Source organism: Neopelma chrysocephalum, unplaced genomic scaffold, assembly GCF_003984885.1.
Source record: "Neopelma chrysocephalum unplaced genomic scaffold, ASM398488v2 Primary Assembly neopelma1_59, whole genome shotgun sequence".
Classification (NCBI taxonomy): domain Eukaryota; kingdom Metazoa; phylum Chordata; class Aves; order Passeriformes; family Pipridae; genus Neopelma; species Neopelma chrysocephalum.
In genome coordinates, this window is record NW_020897714.1 from 4,550,646 (window position 1) to 4,570,298 (window position 19,653).

The window sequence follows — 19,653 nt, forward strand, 5'->3', positions numbered from 1 at the left end:
CCTTAACCTGTCCCCTTGCAAGTTAACCAGCTTGTATCACAACACGTTTTGCATTCTATTTTAAGCTTTAGAAAGCTGTACAAATCAAAACTATGACCTACTGCACCACAGATTGAAACCATTAGCACAAGCTCTTAAACTGAGGCTTAATCTCAGTTAGAACCAGAGTATTCCACACCTAGGTCAATCATATGACAAACTTGTGCAATAAATCTTCATCCTAAAAACAAGTTCTACATTATCAATGAGCAGCACAGTAAACTCATAGGGTTGAGCATTATTAAGAAAGGTTATATCATTAACTCTGGTTTTATGAAAGAAAGTTCAAGATAGTTGAGTAATTCTTTGCTAAGGAATTTGATCTTCAAAACTCACGTTTGTTTCACTAAGCAAAGCGACTGAGAGAACTGTCTTCTAAAATACTCCCAAAGTGAGCCAGAACTGCTTTGCTAAATGAGCCACCATATTACAAATGTGTAAAAGGAAAGCATTCCTTTTTAGAAATAGTGGTCAGCTACAATTCCAGTATCAGTTTCACTTTAGTAAACTACGCTGACACAAAGTTACTGTTAGGATACAAAGTTAGCTACACCGAGGCTACTGCTGAGACTTACAGGGTAGATTGCTGACAGCCTCCACTGGCGGACCAAACATATGACTATAGAAGATTGTTATGTTAGCTTCCCATATTTATTTTATTTAAGCAGTTGTGCCATGTTATTTACAACAAAGTAGTAAGCAACTGCTTTGAATTCTTAGGACCAGCTTCAGGTTAGAGGAATTACCCAAAAATATATTAAACACTGAGGGTTCATATTAATTATTAAAGCTATCTTATCTGTATTAGGCAGGACAAGCACACGTTCCAACATCTCTGTTCACTTTAAATGCAGAATCCTTCTCCCTGACATCTTTATGATCAATATGAATATACTATTTCTGGTTACTAAGATAACATGCATTCCACCATTAAATCAAGGTTACCCTTAACCTTCTAATTTTGGCAAAAATACATCTGTTACACAAACTACCAAAGCCACATAAGTTTAGGCGTGTAAGCTCATACAGGGCTGATAGCATTCTTGTTATTCTGGTATTTTTCCAGAAGTTAGTCAAGTTAATAATTTGCTGTAATTTTATCAAGTACAATATCAGAACTAACAGCAATTTAAGGAACAACTTGAGTTAGATCAAGAAAAAAGTATTAAGGAAGAATATTACCATGACCACACATCTAAGTCATACAACAATCACCCACTTAATGCCACAAGCATATATACTAAGAGTACTGGTCCTAGCAATTGCATATAAAGCAGTATGAAATTTTTAAGACGTAGTGCCATACATGCAGCATGTCCAAATCTAGTTTGTCAAGAATAAAGATTTTAACCCTTTTATTAGAGAATCTAGAATCTTTTGCTTGTGTCAAGCTGCATTTCATTACATTCCATGTCAACAAGTTCAAATTTCACAATTTATATATTCATACTTTTATAAACTTGGTACTTTTTAAAAAATAAAGGTAGTTTCATGAAAGAGACAGCTCTTACAAAATAAATCCAAAATGGAGAAGCAGACCAAGAAATCTAAGCTGGACTGCACAAATACAACAACGGCAACTAGAACCTGTTGCTCTGAATACAAGCCACTAGCAAAAGTTATGATCACACAAGCATACAACTTCCTGTGAACAGTTGAGGGAAATTCAACCCTATGAAAGTAAGTTTCATTGAAAGTATTGTGGCCAGGCACAGGTAAAGGGGTAAGTTATTGGACAGCTGCCAAGCAATTAGCATGAGCAGACAGCTGTTTTCCTGGAACCTGTTTAGCTTCCCACCAGTTTATGTATCTAGTTCCTTAACAGCCCACTTAACAGGCTTTTAGGATCCCACATTCCTGCTTACTTCTATGCCACCTCAGTGTCTAGACTCTGTAGATAAATAAGCTCTAAATAATATTTGGAGAGACACGTAAGAAAGAGGCACCAGAAAAGCATGGTTGAGTCAGCATGCATATGTTGAGAAAGTGCAAGACTCAAGTTACATGTGTCTTCCAGATAATTTCATATTGCAAGTTAGGTAAGCATTTGATAAAATGGTGAAGTTGCAATGCTTTTGTGGTAGCAAATGCACTGCTATACTTGGACTTGGTGAAGAAACAGTATGGTATCGGAAAGAGAAGCTGACTAGAAGAATGCAAAACAATGTTACCACTTTTGTTCACTTCTTAGATCAAGGACCTGAAAGATTAGTAGAGGTTAATTAATATCTGTTGAAAAACAGAAGAAAAATATTGGGTGTGAAAAGCCTGTAGCCTACGATATCTTTGTTTTGGTTTATTTTTGTTTGGGCTTTTGTTCTATGCTTTAATCTGCAACAGGAAAGTGGTAGCAGCAGGAACAGCAGCAGCAGCACCACTGCCTGTTACCCAGTAGCTGCCCCAGTTCAAACCAATAGCAATGTAGGACTCTACCACAGCAAGAGAGCCATACACTTTACACTTCCTGGGGATGTGGTGAAATATTCATACACAATCAGAAATTACCCGAGAGTCAGAAAATTCTATCTGTTAATGTGGATCATGCAAAAAAAATTTTAGCAAGAGTTTATTGCAAGTTTTGCCACATGAGAAAGCCACATGAAATACTGCTAATAATGTTCCTAGTTTTATCAGCTACTGGTTACACTCTAAGCATAAAATGACTATATTATAGACACTAAGCCTCCAAGTATTTATCTGTAGTTTAAATAACTGATGTTTTATGTTTAAGGCAAAGCTACAAAAGAGATTTCAAGTAGCAGGAAAGTATCTTAAGAAGTGTGCCATACTGTAAGTGCAGGGGACAAGGTCAGTCACTGTGAGTATTAGCATTCTTTTCTTCATAAAACCTGAAATAAAAACTCTTCAATTCTGAGATGCACTACAGACTATATTAGTTTTTCTGCTATCTGAGCAGCACAGTGGTTTCTGACTACTAATGCCACAGACAACAGAATCATAGTCATAGAATCAGCTGGGTTGGAAGGGACCTCCGAGATCATCAAGTCCAACCCTTGATCCACTACCGCCCTGGTTACTAGACCATGGCACTAAGTGCCACATCCAGTCTCATCTTAAAAACCTCCAGGGATGGAGAATCCACCACTTCCCTGGGCAGCCCATTCCAATGCCTGATTACCCTTTCTGCAAAGAATTTCTTCCTAACAGTGTTCAGAAAGCAAAATTTATACCAATCTGCTCATACTGACCAAATGCCGTACCTTTCTACATATCCCGCAGATGTTCCTACCAGACCATCAAGTCTTTCCTGAAGAGCTGCAAGAATCTGAGGATTTTGCATCATCTGCACAGTCAACTGCCGAGCTAAATTAAAAAAGAAAATTACATTAAGTTACATTACATTAAATACAAAGTATGAATAAGACTGTTAAGCACTGGCAAAACAAGTATTCTGATACATGCTCATGTTTTTTGTTGGGGGGGAAAGAAGAAGGATTTATTGATTTTAAGAGTGGTAAACACTAAGCATGATTTTTGTTCTGTTCACAGTCAAACAACTCAGCAGCAAATTACTAAGCAACTAATCAAAAAATAAGAGATACACACACATATATATACACATGAATTTTTTATACTCAAAGCTTCACAGGTGAAGTTTTTAACTATTGTGAGTTTTGAAAGAATTCAGTCACATATCCACAACAATCCTGTCTTTTCCAATTATAGAGGTGGCCAGCACTGCCTGAACTGGTATTAAGTATGACTAAAATGAGTAACTGCAGACAAATAATAAAAATCACATAACTGGGGAAAAAAAAAGTCATTGCTTCAGAATTTAAACACAGTTGTACACTCAAAATTGTTTTACCATTTATTGTTGTTTTTAGCAGTAAATTTCTTTTAATACATTAACTAGAAAGCACATATGCAGCTGTTTAGAAATCCTTGGTTTCAACATTACCTTTGCTGTTGGCATCTTCACCAGTTTCTTCTTCTTCTACTTCTTCAACATCTTCCATATCCTGCTGATCAAGTTCAGACTGTTCTTTGCTATAAAAAATATTCAATAACAGGATCAAGAAGTTAACTTTGTAAAATACTGTAATGAGTCTAAAGAGATCAAACTAGAGATTATGTGAGTAGAAGCCAACTGTTGCATCTTTTATCTATGACAAACTAGCAGTTTTAATAGCCAAACAAAGCCAAATTTACCTTCATAGAAGTTTCACATCTGACAATCTTGGAACAGTTTAAAGAACTAGTAACTTTCCAGAATTACAAAGTCTCCTTTTTACAGAAGAATTCCCTAATCTCCTGTGCTTATCAACCAGTCAAAGCCTCCTGCTCTACAGATCTCTTTATTAAGATATGCAGGCCTTGACAACTGTGGGTAGGTTCACCTAAACTGTACTTCAATTGCACAAAATGTGATCAATTCAAAGTATAGAAAAAAACCTACATACAGTGAAACAGTAGTAATGGACAATACTATCTGTTTTTCCCCTCCAAAATTTCAACTAACATAGTAAGTTGACTTGTGCCACTTTTAGATTTACTTCCAATTAAGATCCCAAACCCAGTTGTCGTGAGTAACTCATTTTTCTCCCAAATCCTATAAACCTCACATCTTGCCACAGTGCAAAGGTCAGTATCTAGACCCTGCCCATCAAGTGTCTGGAGATCCCAGCCATATGAAGTACAGCACAGGACACAGTCAAAGCCTCAGTAACCTACAGATTTTACTTACTTGTCTATGTCTGCCATTCTGCTAGATTTCAAACACTAGAGGAAAAAGAAAGAACGCGTAAGAACAGCAGCACTAGATTGGAGTTACAAACTCTACAGTAAAGTGCTCTAATACTTAAAGAAACACAAACCATGTCAGCTTTATGAAATAAATACATATTATATTCTGAAGAGTGGCACATCTGCCATGCACTTTTTGAGCTCTCAGACTAAAACATATAGAAGCACTGAAAAACTTTGTTCTGGTTTAAAACCAATAGATATACTCACATAAATTAAAGTACCATAAAAATGCCATGTTGAGTTTTATATCATAACACTGTACTTGTATCATTGACTGACAACTAGTCATAAGTATAAAACTGAAATATAACCTGAGAAAAACTGAAGTAAAAAGGGTGTTAGAACCCTTCTGGTAACTGTTTACTGATTTCCAGCATGTAATTGCAGACAGAGTATACTTACAGCTAAATCAGTTTAAAACTAAAGATGCCTTTTTGTAGCTTTACTTTTAATCCCAACTTTACAAAACCAATTCGAGTAGTTCTTCAGAATACACACAAAATTCCAACATTTTACACCCCCCCCCCCAAAAATTATGCCAGGTGCCAAGCTATTTAAGATGACTTTATTTTTATGTCCTGAATGATCAGAAATTTCTTAAATATCTCAGTATCATCATAAACACATTGCGAACACAGAAACTTTTGACGTCAAGAGTATTGCAAATCTTGCATACCATGAAGCATCTATGTTCTCATATGTATTATGCGTAATATTTTCTGCCAGCAAAACAGTACTTAGGAATCTAGTATCCTAAAAGATGTTTCAGGTGGTTTGAAGTCGAAGATAATACTATGCACAAGAAAACACTTGTCCTGTTACTGCCATCTTAGGTCCAATAGTTCAGGAGGCTCCAACTACCAGAAATAATTACATGTCCACAGAGCATGGAAATCATTGCTTTAGAGTCCTCATTATAGCTGTTGTCCTGTAAGATAAATAAATTCAAGTTTCGTTCAGGAATTTCAACTCCTTATAATGCATTCCAATGACAATTTTAGCAGTGTTGGAGGGATATGTTCCAGAAAAAGTGAAAATTGCATTTGATCTGTCCAAAGTGTAACACAAAACCACAATCCCAGTAAGATCAGGATATTAACAGTCAATGTGAAAAAACATGCTAGAATCTAGACTTCAGAATTAAACACCTACATTCTATGTAGACAGAATCAAAACATTTTTTTTTTTGGTGTCATAACTACATCCCAACAATTACATGGAAAGCAAGTGTTCCATGTCCTCATTCAGAACCACAACTTTACAGTGCCATTAAAGTATTAATAAGACTGCATGTAATAAAAAAAGATTCAATTCCCTAATACGCAGAAAAACTAGAGAACCAACTACCTGTCCATCTATTTCAGAAAAAAATAATACAGTACTTGCTATCAAATAGAATAGCAGCACTGCTGTAAGCCAAAGGATATCTAATAATTCAATAAGAAACAGAGGAGTTACAGTAGTATTCCTGACTCATTTTATTCAGATCTCATTTGCCTGTCTTGTGATTTCAGGTTTGCACATGGATGCAAGCTGTCTATATAACAACTCCAGAGTCTCCTTTGTGTATTGGTCTCAAAGCTAGCATGGACTGAAGACCTATAGAAACTGAGAGCATACTACAATTACAACTCTCATTAATGGGTCCCTGGTTTTTTTGAGCAACAATAACAATTAGCATTATTTTTTATTTATAGAAGACTTTATCCATTTTATACAGCTTTTTCCTTACATACTTCCTCTTAACTTATTCTTAATTCAGGACCTTTTCAAGGAGACTGATAGTACTGCTGTACAAAAGAGCATAAGATACACAGTTCCCCTGCTTTTCATGTATTTTTATGCAAATATGACAGTGATGCTGTTCCCCAACTATTGCTCCTTGTTGAGATCAGCATTTCCACTCTCCATTCTTCCCATCAAATACAGCTTCAATTTCCATACAACTAAAGGCAGTTCTTTCAACAAGGGTGTGACCAGTTGCAGCACAAACCCTGTGGTCTCTCCAAACCAGTGGGCTAAACGAAACAGCAGCTGAAACACTCAGATACAAGTTTGCTGAAAGAAACCTACTTCCGCAGTTCATTTAAACATTTTTTTTTTCTAAACGAGGACAAGATTGGCTATGATCAAATGACGCCTAAAAATTTTAAGAAGCATCCATCCCATCTCCAACCACCGGTCATTAGCTGATGCTTTGGAAAAAAGTAATGACATGGTTAAGAATTCCCCCAGAAATCCTTCTAGCTTTCAATCACGTTCAGAAAAAAACACACTGGCTCAGAAATGCAGGTATTTGACAATGTCATAACTGATTTTTATTTCATAAACTAGTCCTCATTTTCCCCAAAACCATGCAGGTAAGCTGACGATATCAGTCAAGTATCAAAGCGCTAAAATCCTGCTTCTGAGTTGCAATATTCAGCTCAGTCAGATTTTTCTATACTGCACAACCCTATGGCAGAGGAATTTTTACCAGCAGTCTCTCTGTTCCTAAATTCCTCAGAGGGCCCTTGTTTTCACCATTCTGAACAACTACTTGTCATCAGCAACTTTTGTCCATCCTTTCACTGATCACCCTCTTTCCAAGATCACTTCTGACTATGCTGAAGGCATTCATCTCACTACAGCACCCTGTGGAATTCCAGCATCTGCCTCATTCCAATAAGCAGTTATCATCCTCTGCTTCCTGGCTTTTAAACCATCCATGCAAGCACTGTATGTTTTCAAATTATGACCCAGTTTACTCAAAGACTTTGAATAACATTCTTCAAAGATTTTTTTGAAATTAAAATAGACTGTATCAAGCAGCTGTCAACTTCAGAGCCTCCCTCTAGTGTTCGCCTATCTCTCATACTTTTTCCCATTCTTGCGTCAGTCTTTTTCATGACCCATCCTTTAATCTTCCCTCCACTTTTTACACAACTCAGTATCAGAACATTCACAGTTAGAAGAGTTCTTCCACAAACTGAGGAGATAGTACTGTTTGCCATAACACTGACATCTGCCAGCTCTAAACAACAGTTTTTGGAATGAGAGCTGCCAACAGAACTACACTGGCAGACATTTAGACTAATCTGTGCAGCCCACTAGCATGGAAGGTATATAGTTGCATCACATTTACTTAAACAACCATAAGCTTCTCTGCAAACACAGTTCTACTGGTAAAAAAAAAACAACCAACAAACAACAACAAAAAAACCTGAACAGATAAAACCAACAACAACAAAACAAAAATAATCACTCCAAAAAACCAACTGTCGAAGAAGAAAAGCAGTGAGAAAATGCATTCTTTGAGAGTAAATAACCTCCACTATCTTTGCACAATGCCCAGTACAAGGTCTCAGTCTTGTCTCCAGTATTTTGAATACAATATGTACCACAATCAATAACACTAAAATACATCACCCCAGTATTTATTTTCCAGTATCTCCCCAATATTAAATATTTCACTATTGTACTGGTATCACTCGATGTAAGACACAGCTGTCCTTCCCAGTTCATTTCATAGGTGTATTTCACAGGTGCATTCCAGATTGTAAACAGCAGCTGCAATTTGGCACATGAGCATCAAGAACCACTCGCTGGCATCACTCCCTGAAGCAGACCCAGAGAGATACCAATTCACCAGTTGTCAATGCAGAACGTCCGGCTATAGCTGGTATGTTACTTCAAGCGCAGTGTCTAGGCAATTGCTTTGGGCTGAGACATTACTCAGAATCTAGGCATCCTGACTGCAAGAAGAAGCTTATGAGCACATAAAGGGTAGCCTACACCCCTGTACAAAAACCAGCACGCAAATAACCTCCTTATTAGTAAAATATTTTACTTCTCTGTTACTTGAAGAGCTACAGCCAGTAGCACTGCATTACAGTCAGAGGTGCCCAGAGGCTTCACTTACAATGTTTTGTACACTGTAAAAATATGCAGAGGAAAAGGAACAGTTAGGGCTTGAAAGTGAATGCATAGGAAGTTTTCACTACAAAAAAGCAAGCAAAAGTACAGAAAAGCAAGCTACGATGCAAGTTTTCTAAAGGTTGAAGTTTAAAACCTCTTTCATATAGGCAGCTTAAGCTTGCCTGCCATCACAAGAAAATGTGTTCTTTATCGGAATGGAAAGGTTAGGAAACTTAATCTGGCACAAGCTTAGCCACAGTTTTGAGTGCATTCTGCAGAATTACTGAAAATTGGAAAAACCCCCTTAAAATTTACATCTTACCAAAACAGTATAACAGTTTATAAAGGACTCTTCCCCTTTTTAATCTGACATGTTTTTCAAGAAATGTAGTTAGATATATGCAGAATCTAATAATGATATTGCCATGTATTCATCCTCAAGTTACCCATTAGTAAATTTCCAGGGGTTATTGTTTTTTCACTAAGTGATTTTGCTCAAGTGAAGGTAGAAATATAAACTCTAAGTGTTCAACACTGCCTAATCCCTCCTTCATTCACGCAGAAACTAGTCTGAGTTTACACAGCAGCACCAGCCATGTTACATCTAGGACACACAGACTTTGGTGAGAAGCCTTTTCTTTTTGAAGATCAGCTTTAAGTGTCCCAAGTAAGTATGCCAGTATTAGATTACCCGGACATCCGCTCAGCCTCAAGAAGACAGGTCACAGCAAGGTGAATTGTGAGTCAGCTGAGGAAGCAAGACATTCCTGAGACACAGTTGTTCCAGCAAAACAACAGCTTTTTTGCAACAAGGCCTAAGGCTGGCAGGCCACCAACATATCTCAGCTGTTCAGCATCTCTGGTCATACCACACCAAGAAGAGTACCCACTCCCTCCCTTTCAGGAAATACCTTTTCCCCCTCTCTAGAGGAATTGCTCACACAATTACCTTGGAATAGCACATAAAAGAAATTTTGCAAGTTGTTCAAGAAACACAAATGGGCTTTTAGAGGCTATCAGACCCGACCTACATCCAAGCCATGTTAACTCACGTTTTTAAAATAAACCTACCCTTTTGCCCAAACTGATTTCGTCAGTAGTCAGTAATTCAGAGCATGGCAAGTAGTCAGCTTGTCCATATAACAGCAGACCAGGCTCTTCTTGTCTCTGGCAAGCCTTGGGCAACTGAAAGCAATACATTAACAGAAAATACCTAAAACAAGTGAGCCCTACATGGGATTAAGAAGCTGCAATGTACGATAACAAACTAAGTGGTGGACTAAGTCAGATGTCAGTGAAGAAAAGAGAGGTCCAGCTGGAGGACAGCTAGTTGTATTAAAAATCATCAGGATTAAGTCCTGTAAGCTATTTGCAATGTGTGCAGAAACCAAAGGTGCCAGACAAATGACATCATACCAGCCAAGTTCAATTCTCACTACACAGACTGGGAAACTTGAGAGCAATATATTCATTAGAAGTCACTTCAAACTGATGTTCTTGCCTAGCATTCCAGAAGGACAACTTGCAAGATTCCTCTTACATAATCTTCACCGAATAAAGAAAACAAACATTAAAATAGCAGTGTAGAGATCCATCAGAAGATAGTCTTTGACTGCAGACGTTCAAAGTAATTGTTTGGTGTACTTTGCTCAAACCCTCTAAGAGAGGTTTGTAACTTTAGAGAGATCAGATACTCTGATAGTGATCTTAAAGGTCTTTTCCAACCTAAACGATTCTAAGAGAAATGGGAGAACTGTTTAAAAAGTGCACAGTACATGGTAGAGAGTTTCATACTTCAAATGTCTTGGTACAACAAGACAAAAAAATACAACCCCCCAAAAATATTAATCATTTCACAACTGTTAGTAGAAGCTATGGTATTAATTACCAGGTGGGAAAATTGTTACATGAGAAAGGATCATACAGTTCAGTAATAACTAGGAGAACATTTAGCTCCCCTTCAAAAAGCAGCAATTGAATAATGTATCAGGTTAAAAATGCCATTTCAAAAGGGAATAAAGCAGAAGACCAAGTGTGTCCTTTATACTTGTGTGATTCAATTCACACATCCATTATCATTAGCATGAAAACTGGTCATGAAACAAGGAGATATTGTACCTATTAATACCCTGAGGGGCGACCTCACCACTCTCTATAGCTACCTGAAAGAGGGTTGTTGTCAGGTGGGGAATGGTCTCTTCTCCCAGGTTAATAAGAGAAAGGATGAGAGGAAACGGCCTCAAGTTATGCCAGGCAAGGTTTAGATTGGATATCAGGAAAACTTTCTTCACTGAAAGGGTTGTCAGGCTGCCCAGGGAAGTGGTGTAATCACCAACCCTGGAAATGTTCAAAAAATGTGCACATGTGGCACCTGGGGATACAGTTTAGCAATGAACATGGCAGTGCTGGGTTAATGGTTGGACTCGATGATCATAGAGGAGAAGCCTTTTTTAACCTAAATAACTCTGTGTTTCTATGATTAACATGGTAGATAAATGATATAATCTGTTTGTAACATGTTTAGCTTATGGAAAAAGTATGCCTTCTTAGGAAAGCTGAAGGTGAAAAAAAAAAATCAATCTCAATCAAGTGAGCAGAGTAGCGGAAGTCTAGAACATAAAGATACCACATCTATTTGATGAAAGACATTATCAGCCACTGAACTCCAGAGACAATTTCCTTTTATTAGTGCCTCAAAGTTATTCTGTTAACAAAAAGATTTCTGTCAATGTAAGATCAAAAACAAAGTTTATTTAAATTTTCAAATATAGAGTAGATAATTAAAATTGTCTGCCTGAATACAAGCACAGAAGACAAGAGTATGATACAATAAAGAAGACAGCACTAATATAAAAGTTATCAAGTTTTGGATAGAATCATAGAAACACCTGGGTTGGAAGGGACCTCCAAGATCATCAAGTCCAACCCTTGATCCAACACCGCTGTGGTTACTAGACCATGGCACTAAGGGCCACATCCAATCTCATCTTAAAAACCTCCAAGGACTGAGAATCCACCACTTCCCCGGCAGCCCATTCCAATACCTGATTACCCTCTCTGTATAGAATTTCTTCCTAATATCCAACCTAAACATCCCCTGGCACAGCTTAAGACCATGTCCTCTTGTCTTACTGATAGTTGCCTGGGAGAAGAGATCAACCCCCACCTGGCTACAATCTCCTTTCAGGTAGTTGTAGAGAGTGATGAGGTCTCCCTTGAGCCTCCTCTTCTCCAGGCTAAACAACCCCAGCTCCCTCAGCCTCTCCTCATAAGACTTGTGCTCGAGTCCCTTCACCAGCCTCGTTGCTCTTCTCTGGACCTGCTCCAGCACCTCAATATCCTTCCTGAACTGAAGGGCCCAGAACTGGACACAGTACTCCAGGTGTGGCCTCACCAGCACTGAGTTCAGGGGAAGAATCAATTCCCTGGTCCTGCTGGCCACACTGTTCCTGATACAGGCCAGGATGCCATTGGCCTTCTTGGCCACCTGGGCACACTGCTGGCTCATGTTCAGCTTCCTGTCAATCCAAACTCCCAGGTCCCTCTCTGCCTGGCTGCTCTCCAGCCACTCTGTCCCCAGCCTGTAACACTGCAGGGGGTTGTTGTGGCCAAAATGCAGGACCCGGCACCTGGCCTTGTTGAACCTCATCCCGTTGGAATCAGCCCATAGATCCAGCCTGTCCAGGTCCCTCTGCAGAGCCCTCCTGCCTTCCAGCTGATCGACACTCCCTCCCAACTTAGTGTCATCTGCAAATTTGCTGATGATGGATTCAGTCCTCTCATCTAAATCATCATTAAAGATGTTAAATAGAACTGGGCCCAACACTGATCCCTGGGGGACACCACTGGTGACCAGCTGCCAACTGGATGCAGCACCGTTCACCACCACTCTCCGGGCCCGGCCCTCCAGCCAGTTCCTAACCCAGCACAGAGTGCCCCTGTCTAAGCCGTGGGCTGCCAGCTGTTTCAGGAGTAAGAGACTAAGCAGCTAATGGTCAATGGAAGCAAGGAATCCAGGTTCCTCAATGAAGTAAGAGAAAGGTGCCACTGGACCCTTGCAGTAAGTCAAATCCCTCTGTTTTGATGCAATTTATTGTACAAGTACCAACTGATCCACTATGTCCAAAAGACATGCACAGTTAACAGCAGAAATGCTAACTGGCATGGCAATATATAGGAATCTTTAGCAGAAGCTTAGGTAGGGTCTTCTGCATCAAGCAGAAAAGGATAAGAAATTCAGATGAGGAGCAGTTTCACAGAACACACTCAGAACTTCTAGCTACGTGCATGCACTTAATTATCCAAGATGGGAAGCACTCATAGCACCACGTGGGAGATGTGTTCCCTTCCTAAAGGGAACACCCAGTTTCTCTTCTGAATGATCTTCCAGTCAGATAAAACAAATACAATTGGCAAACCCTGCTGGAAAAGCTTATTGTAGTTCTTCCTTAGCTATGCATACCCTTTCCTTTCAATCAGCAACATGTGTATGACTGTAAAGTTAAAAGAAGTTCTAAGTATTTCCTTATACAGTGCTAGACCTGCAGTTGCATGAGCCTCCATCAAGAGATGGAGGCTGCCACAGGCAAGTACCTTTTGTAACAACTCATGAAAAGGGTTGGGCAAGTTTGAATTTACTGCAGAAACTGTACTGCTACATCTTACCTTATGGTAACATGGCAAAATGCAGAATCTGGCTGCAGAGAATAAAAACACTAAAACATGACAATGATGAATCAAGTAACGTAACACAGTTAATCAAAACTCTGCTCTCTCCCCTTCAAGTGGTATTGTTTTGCACTTCCTAATGGCTCCTGAGGTAAAGGCATCAACTTCAGCCATTTGCCAATGCAACCATTTTCATTAGTGCTTGCAGGCCTCTGCACAATATACGTATACCTGTTACAGTATGAAAACACATTTTCCACATTTCAGCTTTAAAGCGCTCTATGCTTGCATGAGAACACAAGTTACTTCATGGGAAGAAGTAAAAGATTCTTCAAAACAAAATGGAATGATAATATATATGAATAACTCTGTTATTAGTAACTGCAGGACTTGTTTTCAGTCATGTGGAAGGAAACCCTTGTTAAGCTCTCCCCTTAACTAATTTTTCAATTAGGAAATAAAGATTCAATCAACAAATATGGAACTCCTGTCTTTATAGCAATTTTATTGAATTTTAGATAGTGCTTGTTTACTCTTTCAGCTGAAGAGTCCTCATAATGAGAAGGAGATGGACTACAAAATTACAATTTAAAATAAGGCCTAAATTATATCTTCATGTTTGTCTCTGCTACTGACCTGAGCTCCCTCATCGGGTTCTAAATATAGGGTAATTAATACACAATGCTGCCTTTGTTCTGGATGCCAAGATTCTGTAGCAGATAACCTACCAATTTCTATTTAAAACAATCTTTCATTATTAGTAAAGTAACAAAGAAGTTTAAATTCAAATCTGGAAAAATAAACAAAGATTTTTTTTTTAAACAAACTAGTCGGCTTATTACAGGTTTTACTTTCCATCACTGATAATGGGAAAAACGCAGCCATTCTGAAGGGTTGAAATCAAAATCTTTATGTATAAAGAAATATTTAAAATTTCCTAAGAGTATGTCTCCATACTCAGTTTGTTTAAAAGTGTCAAAGTAACAAACTGTGTTTTAACAAAGTTCTTCAGGTAGCAGAGTGTACTTTAACAGTTTAAAAGATCAACTTGTACATGCCACAACATCCAACACAGGAAAGGAGAGTGTCTGTTGTCTACGAAGATCGCTACATAATCAAACACAACCATACTGGCAGTTACACTGCTATCTGCAAAACTCACACACTGCAGCATTAAAGCTTTTATCCAATTTGACTTCAAAAACATCTAAGCATCCTTATCGGAAAAGAAAGTTAAAAAACACTGAAAAAAATGTGTACAGGTTTCAAAAGTGTGTGTTTTTACTAGAACATCTGATGAATGCAATATTTTAAATTCATTTACTCCCCAAGAAGCTACTGAAATTCCTAAAATACATTCAGCAACTTTTTTGATAGCTTCAGTTCAGGATTTTTAACATGGAAGCCAAGCCACTAAGAACCTACCGCCTTTAAAACATCCAGTTTTCAACTAACAAGCTAGCATGCACTTAAAAAAAGAACACAACCACAACTTGACACATTTTGGAAGCTCTTAGGGGTGAGATGTTACAATTGGCAGTTAAGACCCAACAGAAGTATGCACATGGTTATGGTTTCAACAACTCACTTTCAAATGAATACAGGTGGTATAAAAAGCAATTGTAAATACGTACTACACCTACAGAGTATTTGAACCGTGGAAATGAGCACTATTTACAAAGTTATCTTCATAGAAACTTTCTTGTGAATTTCACTCAATCACGCTTTTGGCCCCAATACAGAAGTATGGGATACCTCTTGGGAATCTGGAGAGGTCCCAGCTGAAAGGAAGTTGGTGAACCTTGTCCTGATTTCCAAGGCAAGAAGGAGTACCCTGAAAACTACAGGACTGTCAGTCTCACTTCAGTGCCTGGTAAAGTTATGGACAAGATTATTCTGGGAGGTATTGAAAAACACCTGAAAGACAACGCAGTCATTGGTCACAGCCAGCATGGCTTCATGAGAGGAAAGTCCTGCTTATACAACCTGATTTCCTTTTATAACAAGGTAACCCGTCTAGATGATCAAGGGAAGCCAGTTGATGTCATCTTTTTGGATTTCAGTAAAGCTTTCAATACTGTCTCTCACAGGATTCTTCTGGACAAAATGTCCAGCACACAACTGGATAAACACATCATGTGGGAGGTGAGCAACTGGCTCAGGGGTCGAGCACAGAGGCTGATAGTGAATGGGGTAACATCAGACTGGTAACCTGCCACTAGTGGGGTTCCACAGGGCTCATCTTGGGCCCTGTGCTCCTCAACATCTTCATAAATGACTTGGATGCAGGACTGGAAGGGACACTAAGCAAGTTTGCAGATGACACAAAACTGGGAGGAGCTGTTGATTCTCTCAAAGGCAGGGAGGCCCTGCAGAGAGACCTCAACAAATCAGAGGACTGGGCAATCACCAACCGTATGAAGTTCAACAAGGGAAAGTGCCGGATTCTGCACCTGGGAAGGGGCAACCCTGGATGTTTGTACAGACTGGGGAATAAGATGCTGGAAAGCAGTGCCACAAAAAGGAACCTGAGGGTCCTGGTTGATGGCAAGTTGAATATGAGTCAGCAGTGCCCTGGCAGCCAGGAGGGCCAACCATGTCCCGGGGGGCATCAGGCAAAGCATCGCCAGTTAGTCAAGGGAAGGGATCGTCCCGCTCTGCTCTGCACTGGGGCGGCCTCACCTTGAATATTGTGTGCAGTTTTGGGCACTGCAATGTAAGCTATTGAAGAATGTCTAAAGGAGGGCAACAAAGATGGTGAAGGGCCTTGAGGGGAAGCCGTGTGAGGAGCGGCTGAGGTCACTTGGTCTGTTCAGCCTGGAGGAGACTGAGGGGAGACCTCATTGCAGTCTACAATTTCCTCGTGAGGAAGAGGAGAGGCAGACACTGATCTCTTCTCTGTGGTGACCAGTGACAGGACCCAAGGGAATGGCCTGAAGTTGTGACAGGGGAGGTTTGGGTTGGATATTAGAAAAAGGTTCTTCACCCAGAGGGTGGCTGGGCACTGGAACAGGCTCCCCCGGGAAGTGGTCACAGCACCAAGCCTGGCAGAGTTCAAGAAGCATTTGCGTGATACTGTCAGGTACATGGTGTGACTCTTGGGGATGGTCCTGTGCAGGGCCATCCTGTCTAGAGTTGGACTCGATGATCCTTGTGGGTCCCTTCCAACTCATCATATTCTGTGATTCTGTGAAGATGGTGATAAAAGAATCAAGAGGCTGTGTCATTAATATCTCACCAGGTCAAACAGAGCAAGCATGTTCCTGATGATGCTACCTTGCACACGCATAAAGCACCTACACCAGTTCATACTTAATGTTTCAAAGTCGAGTGATTTCCAAAACTGAGGTGTCACAGAATTAAGAACTGCTTAAAGCAGTGACCCAAGCAAGGCAAAATAAATAGTATTAAAACCTAAAGTAACACAAATCAAGACGCAATTCCAACTAACTTAGAATTCAAAAGGTCAAAAAAATTCTGTGCAAAGACATACAATTGCATGCAGCCCACTAAAGACTTTTACTCGACATGCAGAAGTAGCAAGATCTGAAATGAATGCATGGTGACTAAAACACACAATGCAAAATATGATCATTATACACTTCAGTAATGTATCATTAATAAAAACACTGTATTCACTGTTCGGCTTGCAGAAGAGAGGAAATAGCTCAGTTCAGGGCCTAGCAACATGAATACCTGAGGAACATAAGCAGTTTACATCTTATACTAATAGTATTTGAGAGGTGAACAACAAGAAATGACACAAAAATACCTACATTAACAAGAAGTTCAAAAAGAACAGATTAAAAGTTGTTTTCCATGTAAACAGTTAATTGTTTTATTTCATGTCCCCTCCTTGTGTTCCTCAACTTGATCTTTTAATGTTTAAGTCAGGTTTTTAACTAGGGTCAGACCTAGAATGAAACTCTCCCTTCATGGGCAAGTCATCCCACAAGCAATGTGAAAGAACTGCCTTCCTTTAAGCATCACATATTAAACAATACCTAAATAAAGTAGTGGACTGAACTAACCTTAGTGCAGATGGTCAGAAAAGACAACAAGCATTTATGATTCTAACCTGCGTCTTAGAAGTCTAGGTGTTTGTCCACTCCAGATTTCAGGCACCCACTTAGTCAAATCTCTTAACCGGAATTTTCAACAATTCTAATATCTCTCATGTTTTGGGTGGACGTTTCTTCATTGTTTGATTGTTATTTGGGTGGTGGTAGTGCTATTTTTTTAAAGAATAAATTCAGCTCCCAAATGCATTTGTATTTTCCCGTACTAAAATCACTAAAATCTGAACAGTTTTCCATCTAGGGAGATCTCCAGTTTAACCTGTGACAAGTAGTTAAGATGTTTTCATTCAAGCAGATGATGTAAGTTCATTTAAAAGAATAATCTTTAGGAAGAACATAAGTTACTTCATATTTTAAATTATTTACATTTTTAAACTAAACATAGAGTATCAAAGGTAAATCATCAAACTGTTCCTTTTTTTTTTTTTTGAGTCAACTGAAGTTTTAGTCTTTGACATGTGTAGTATTCCTGAAAACTTAAGGTCAAAGTTATGGCTAAATACCACATCAGTATTTCAGATTTTTTCCCTTTGCATCAACTTTGTTGAATCACAAAATCATAGAATCATTTAGTGTAAGAAGTCCTCAAAACCCTCGCACATTGGTTCTAAATAGCTTAATTTTTCAGAAGGTCATCAAATGAATCCCCAAGCAACTTCTTCGATGCCTTTCAGACATGTCTAGTTTTCTAGACAAACACATTATGACACCAGACCTACTCTCCAGATTAACAACGTTAGGTGATGAGGAAATGAACTAACCCTGAGCTGAGTGAGAATCAGCTAGATTGAATTAGCTTTAATTATAATCACTTTTGAGCCCTAAGTAATTTACGAATGAAAACTGACCTAAGCATTAAAACTATCATCAAAACCCTTCCTTGGATTAAACACCACTTGTACTAACTATGCAGTTCTACTGTATTATTTACTAACTGCTTCCCTAATGAGAAGCTGGATTGCAGTTGCCCAGACCAGACGCTAACTCAGAAGATTCCTCAGCTCTAGTAAAATAAAACCAGCATTAAGAAGTCTTGTTTCTGTCTGCAAAGTGCTGTCTTCTGTGCAAGTACCTGCTAGTACCACACAAATATCAAAGCAGTATCAATTCATGGAAAAACACAGAGCTGAAGTTCCACTGAATGTATATACCAATGCAGAAAAGCAAACAGGCATTGAAAGAACACCTGCATCTCCATTTTCTGCAACCTAATTCCTGAAGTTTCTTCAAAGAAGCAAGAACCAGATCCTTAGTTTGAGATACACCATGTTTACAGCTGTTTCACAAGAACCTTAACGTGAACTGGGTTACAACTACATTAACAAAAGGTTAAGATACCACATACATGTCCATTATACCCACTGGTCTACTGGAATAAACTGGCTTTCACCAAAGGATTGAACCAAAATTAAAAATAAAAGATTCTTGATTTATTCTCCCTGAGATTTTTCTCTATTGAAACTAATATTCTCAAGCTATATTATTCCCTGAAGGAATATAATCTCTGCCACAACAGGATAAGCTGTGTTACAATTGCTTCAACTTTTAGGAGCTTAGTGAATCAACACCTTTTTACCAAATGTACAGGGTAAGCCAAAGTTTTCTTGAAGATCTGGAGCTATGTATTGGAGAAAATGAAGACAGGTCTCACTCAGGGTTGTGAAAACTCTGTTGTTAAAGCTTCATGACATCCATGCCCACAGTGCTTTGGTTTCATTCTCACTTGTGTGCCCATACTCACTGTCAATTACACAAGAAGCCAAGAGAAAACCAGACCACCCATTTCCAGGATGCTCAGTAAGCAGGTCACCATAACTAGTACCCCACCACCTCCTTCCAGAAATAGTTTGTGAGGCAGGGGCTAGATGACACACAAGGGTGACAGGAGCGTTACTGTGCTGTACACACAGTGCTGCAGATCTGGCACTTTGGGCACTTCTTGCGACACTGGGCTGGCAGCATAGATGCAGCATGGTGCTTCTGCGTGCTTCCAGCCAACATTTACTTCCTAGTCCTGTGCACGTCAGAGAAGGACCAGGGGCTCTGAAAGACACCAATCTACCACCTGTGCACAGGACCATCATTCTACAATCCTCCGTCTTCAGAAACCAGAGCACATGATATGCAAAACCTGTCACAAAATAGAGAAAAAGTGGAGGGCAGGGGGACTGCTGTATATATCCCTCCCACAGGACTAAGT

General features: G+C 39.2%; 1 protein-coding gene across 2 annotated transcripts in view; it reads right to left on the reverse strand.

Annotated features, from left to right (window-relative positions):
* Positions 1-19,653, reverse strand: part of NAP1L1 (nucleosome assembly protein 1 like 1) — a 36,828-nt gene that overhangs the window by 11,890 nt on the left and 5,285 nt on the right. For both annotated transcript variants that reach the window (XM_027679751.1, XM_027679750.1), the window contains exons 2-4: positions 4,748-4,782; positions 3,962-4,050; positions 3,261-3,363 (exon numbers count right to left, since the gene is read on the reverse strand). In XM_027679751.1, coding sequence (XP_027535552.1) covers positions 3,261-3,363; positions 3,962-4,050; positions 4,748-4,764 — 209 coding nt within the window. In that variant the 5' untranslated portion in view covers positions 4,765-4,782. The remainder of the gene's footprint in view (positions 1-3,260; positions 3,364-3,961; positions 4,051-4,747; positions 4,783-19,653) is intronic.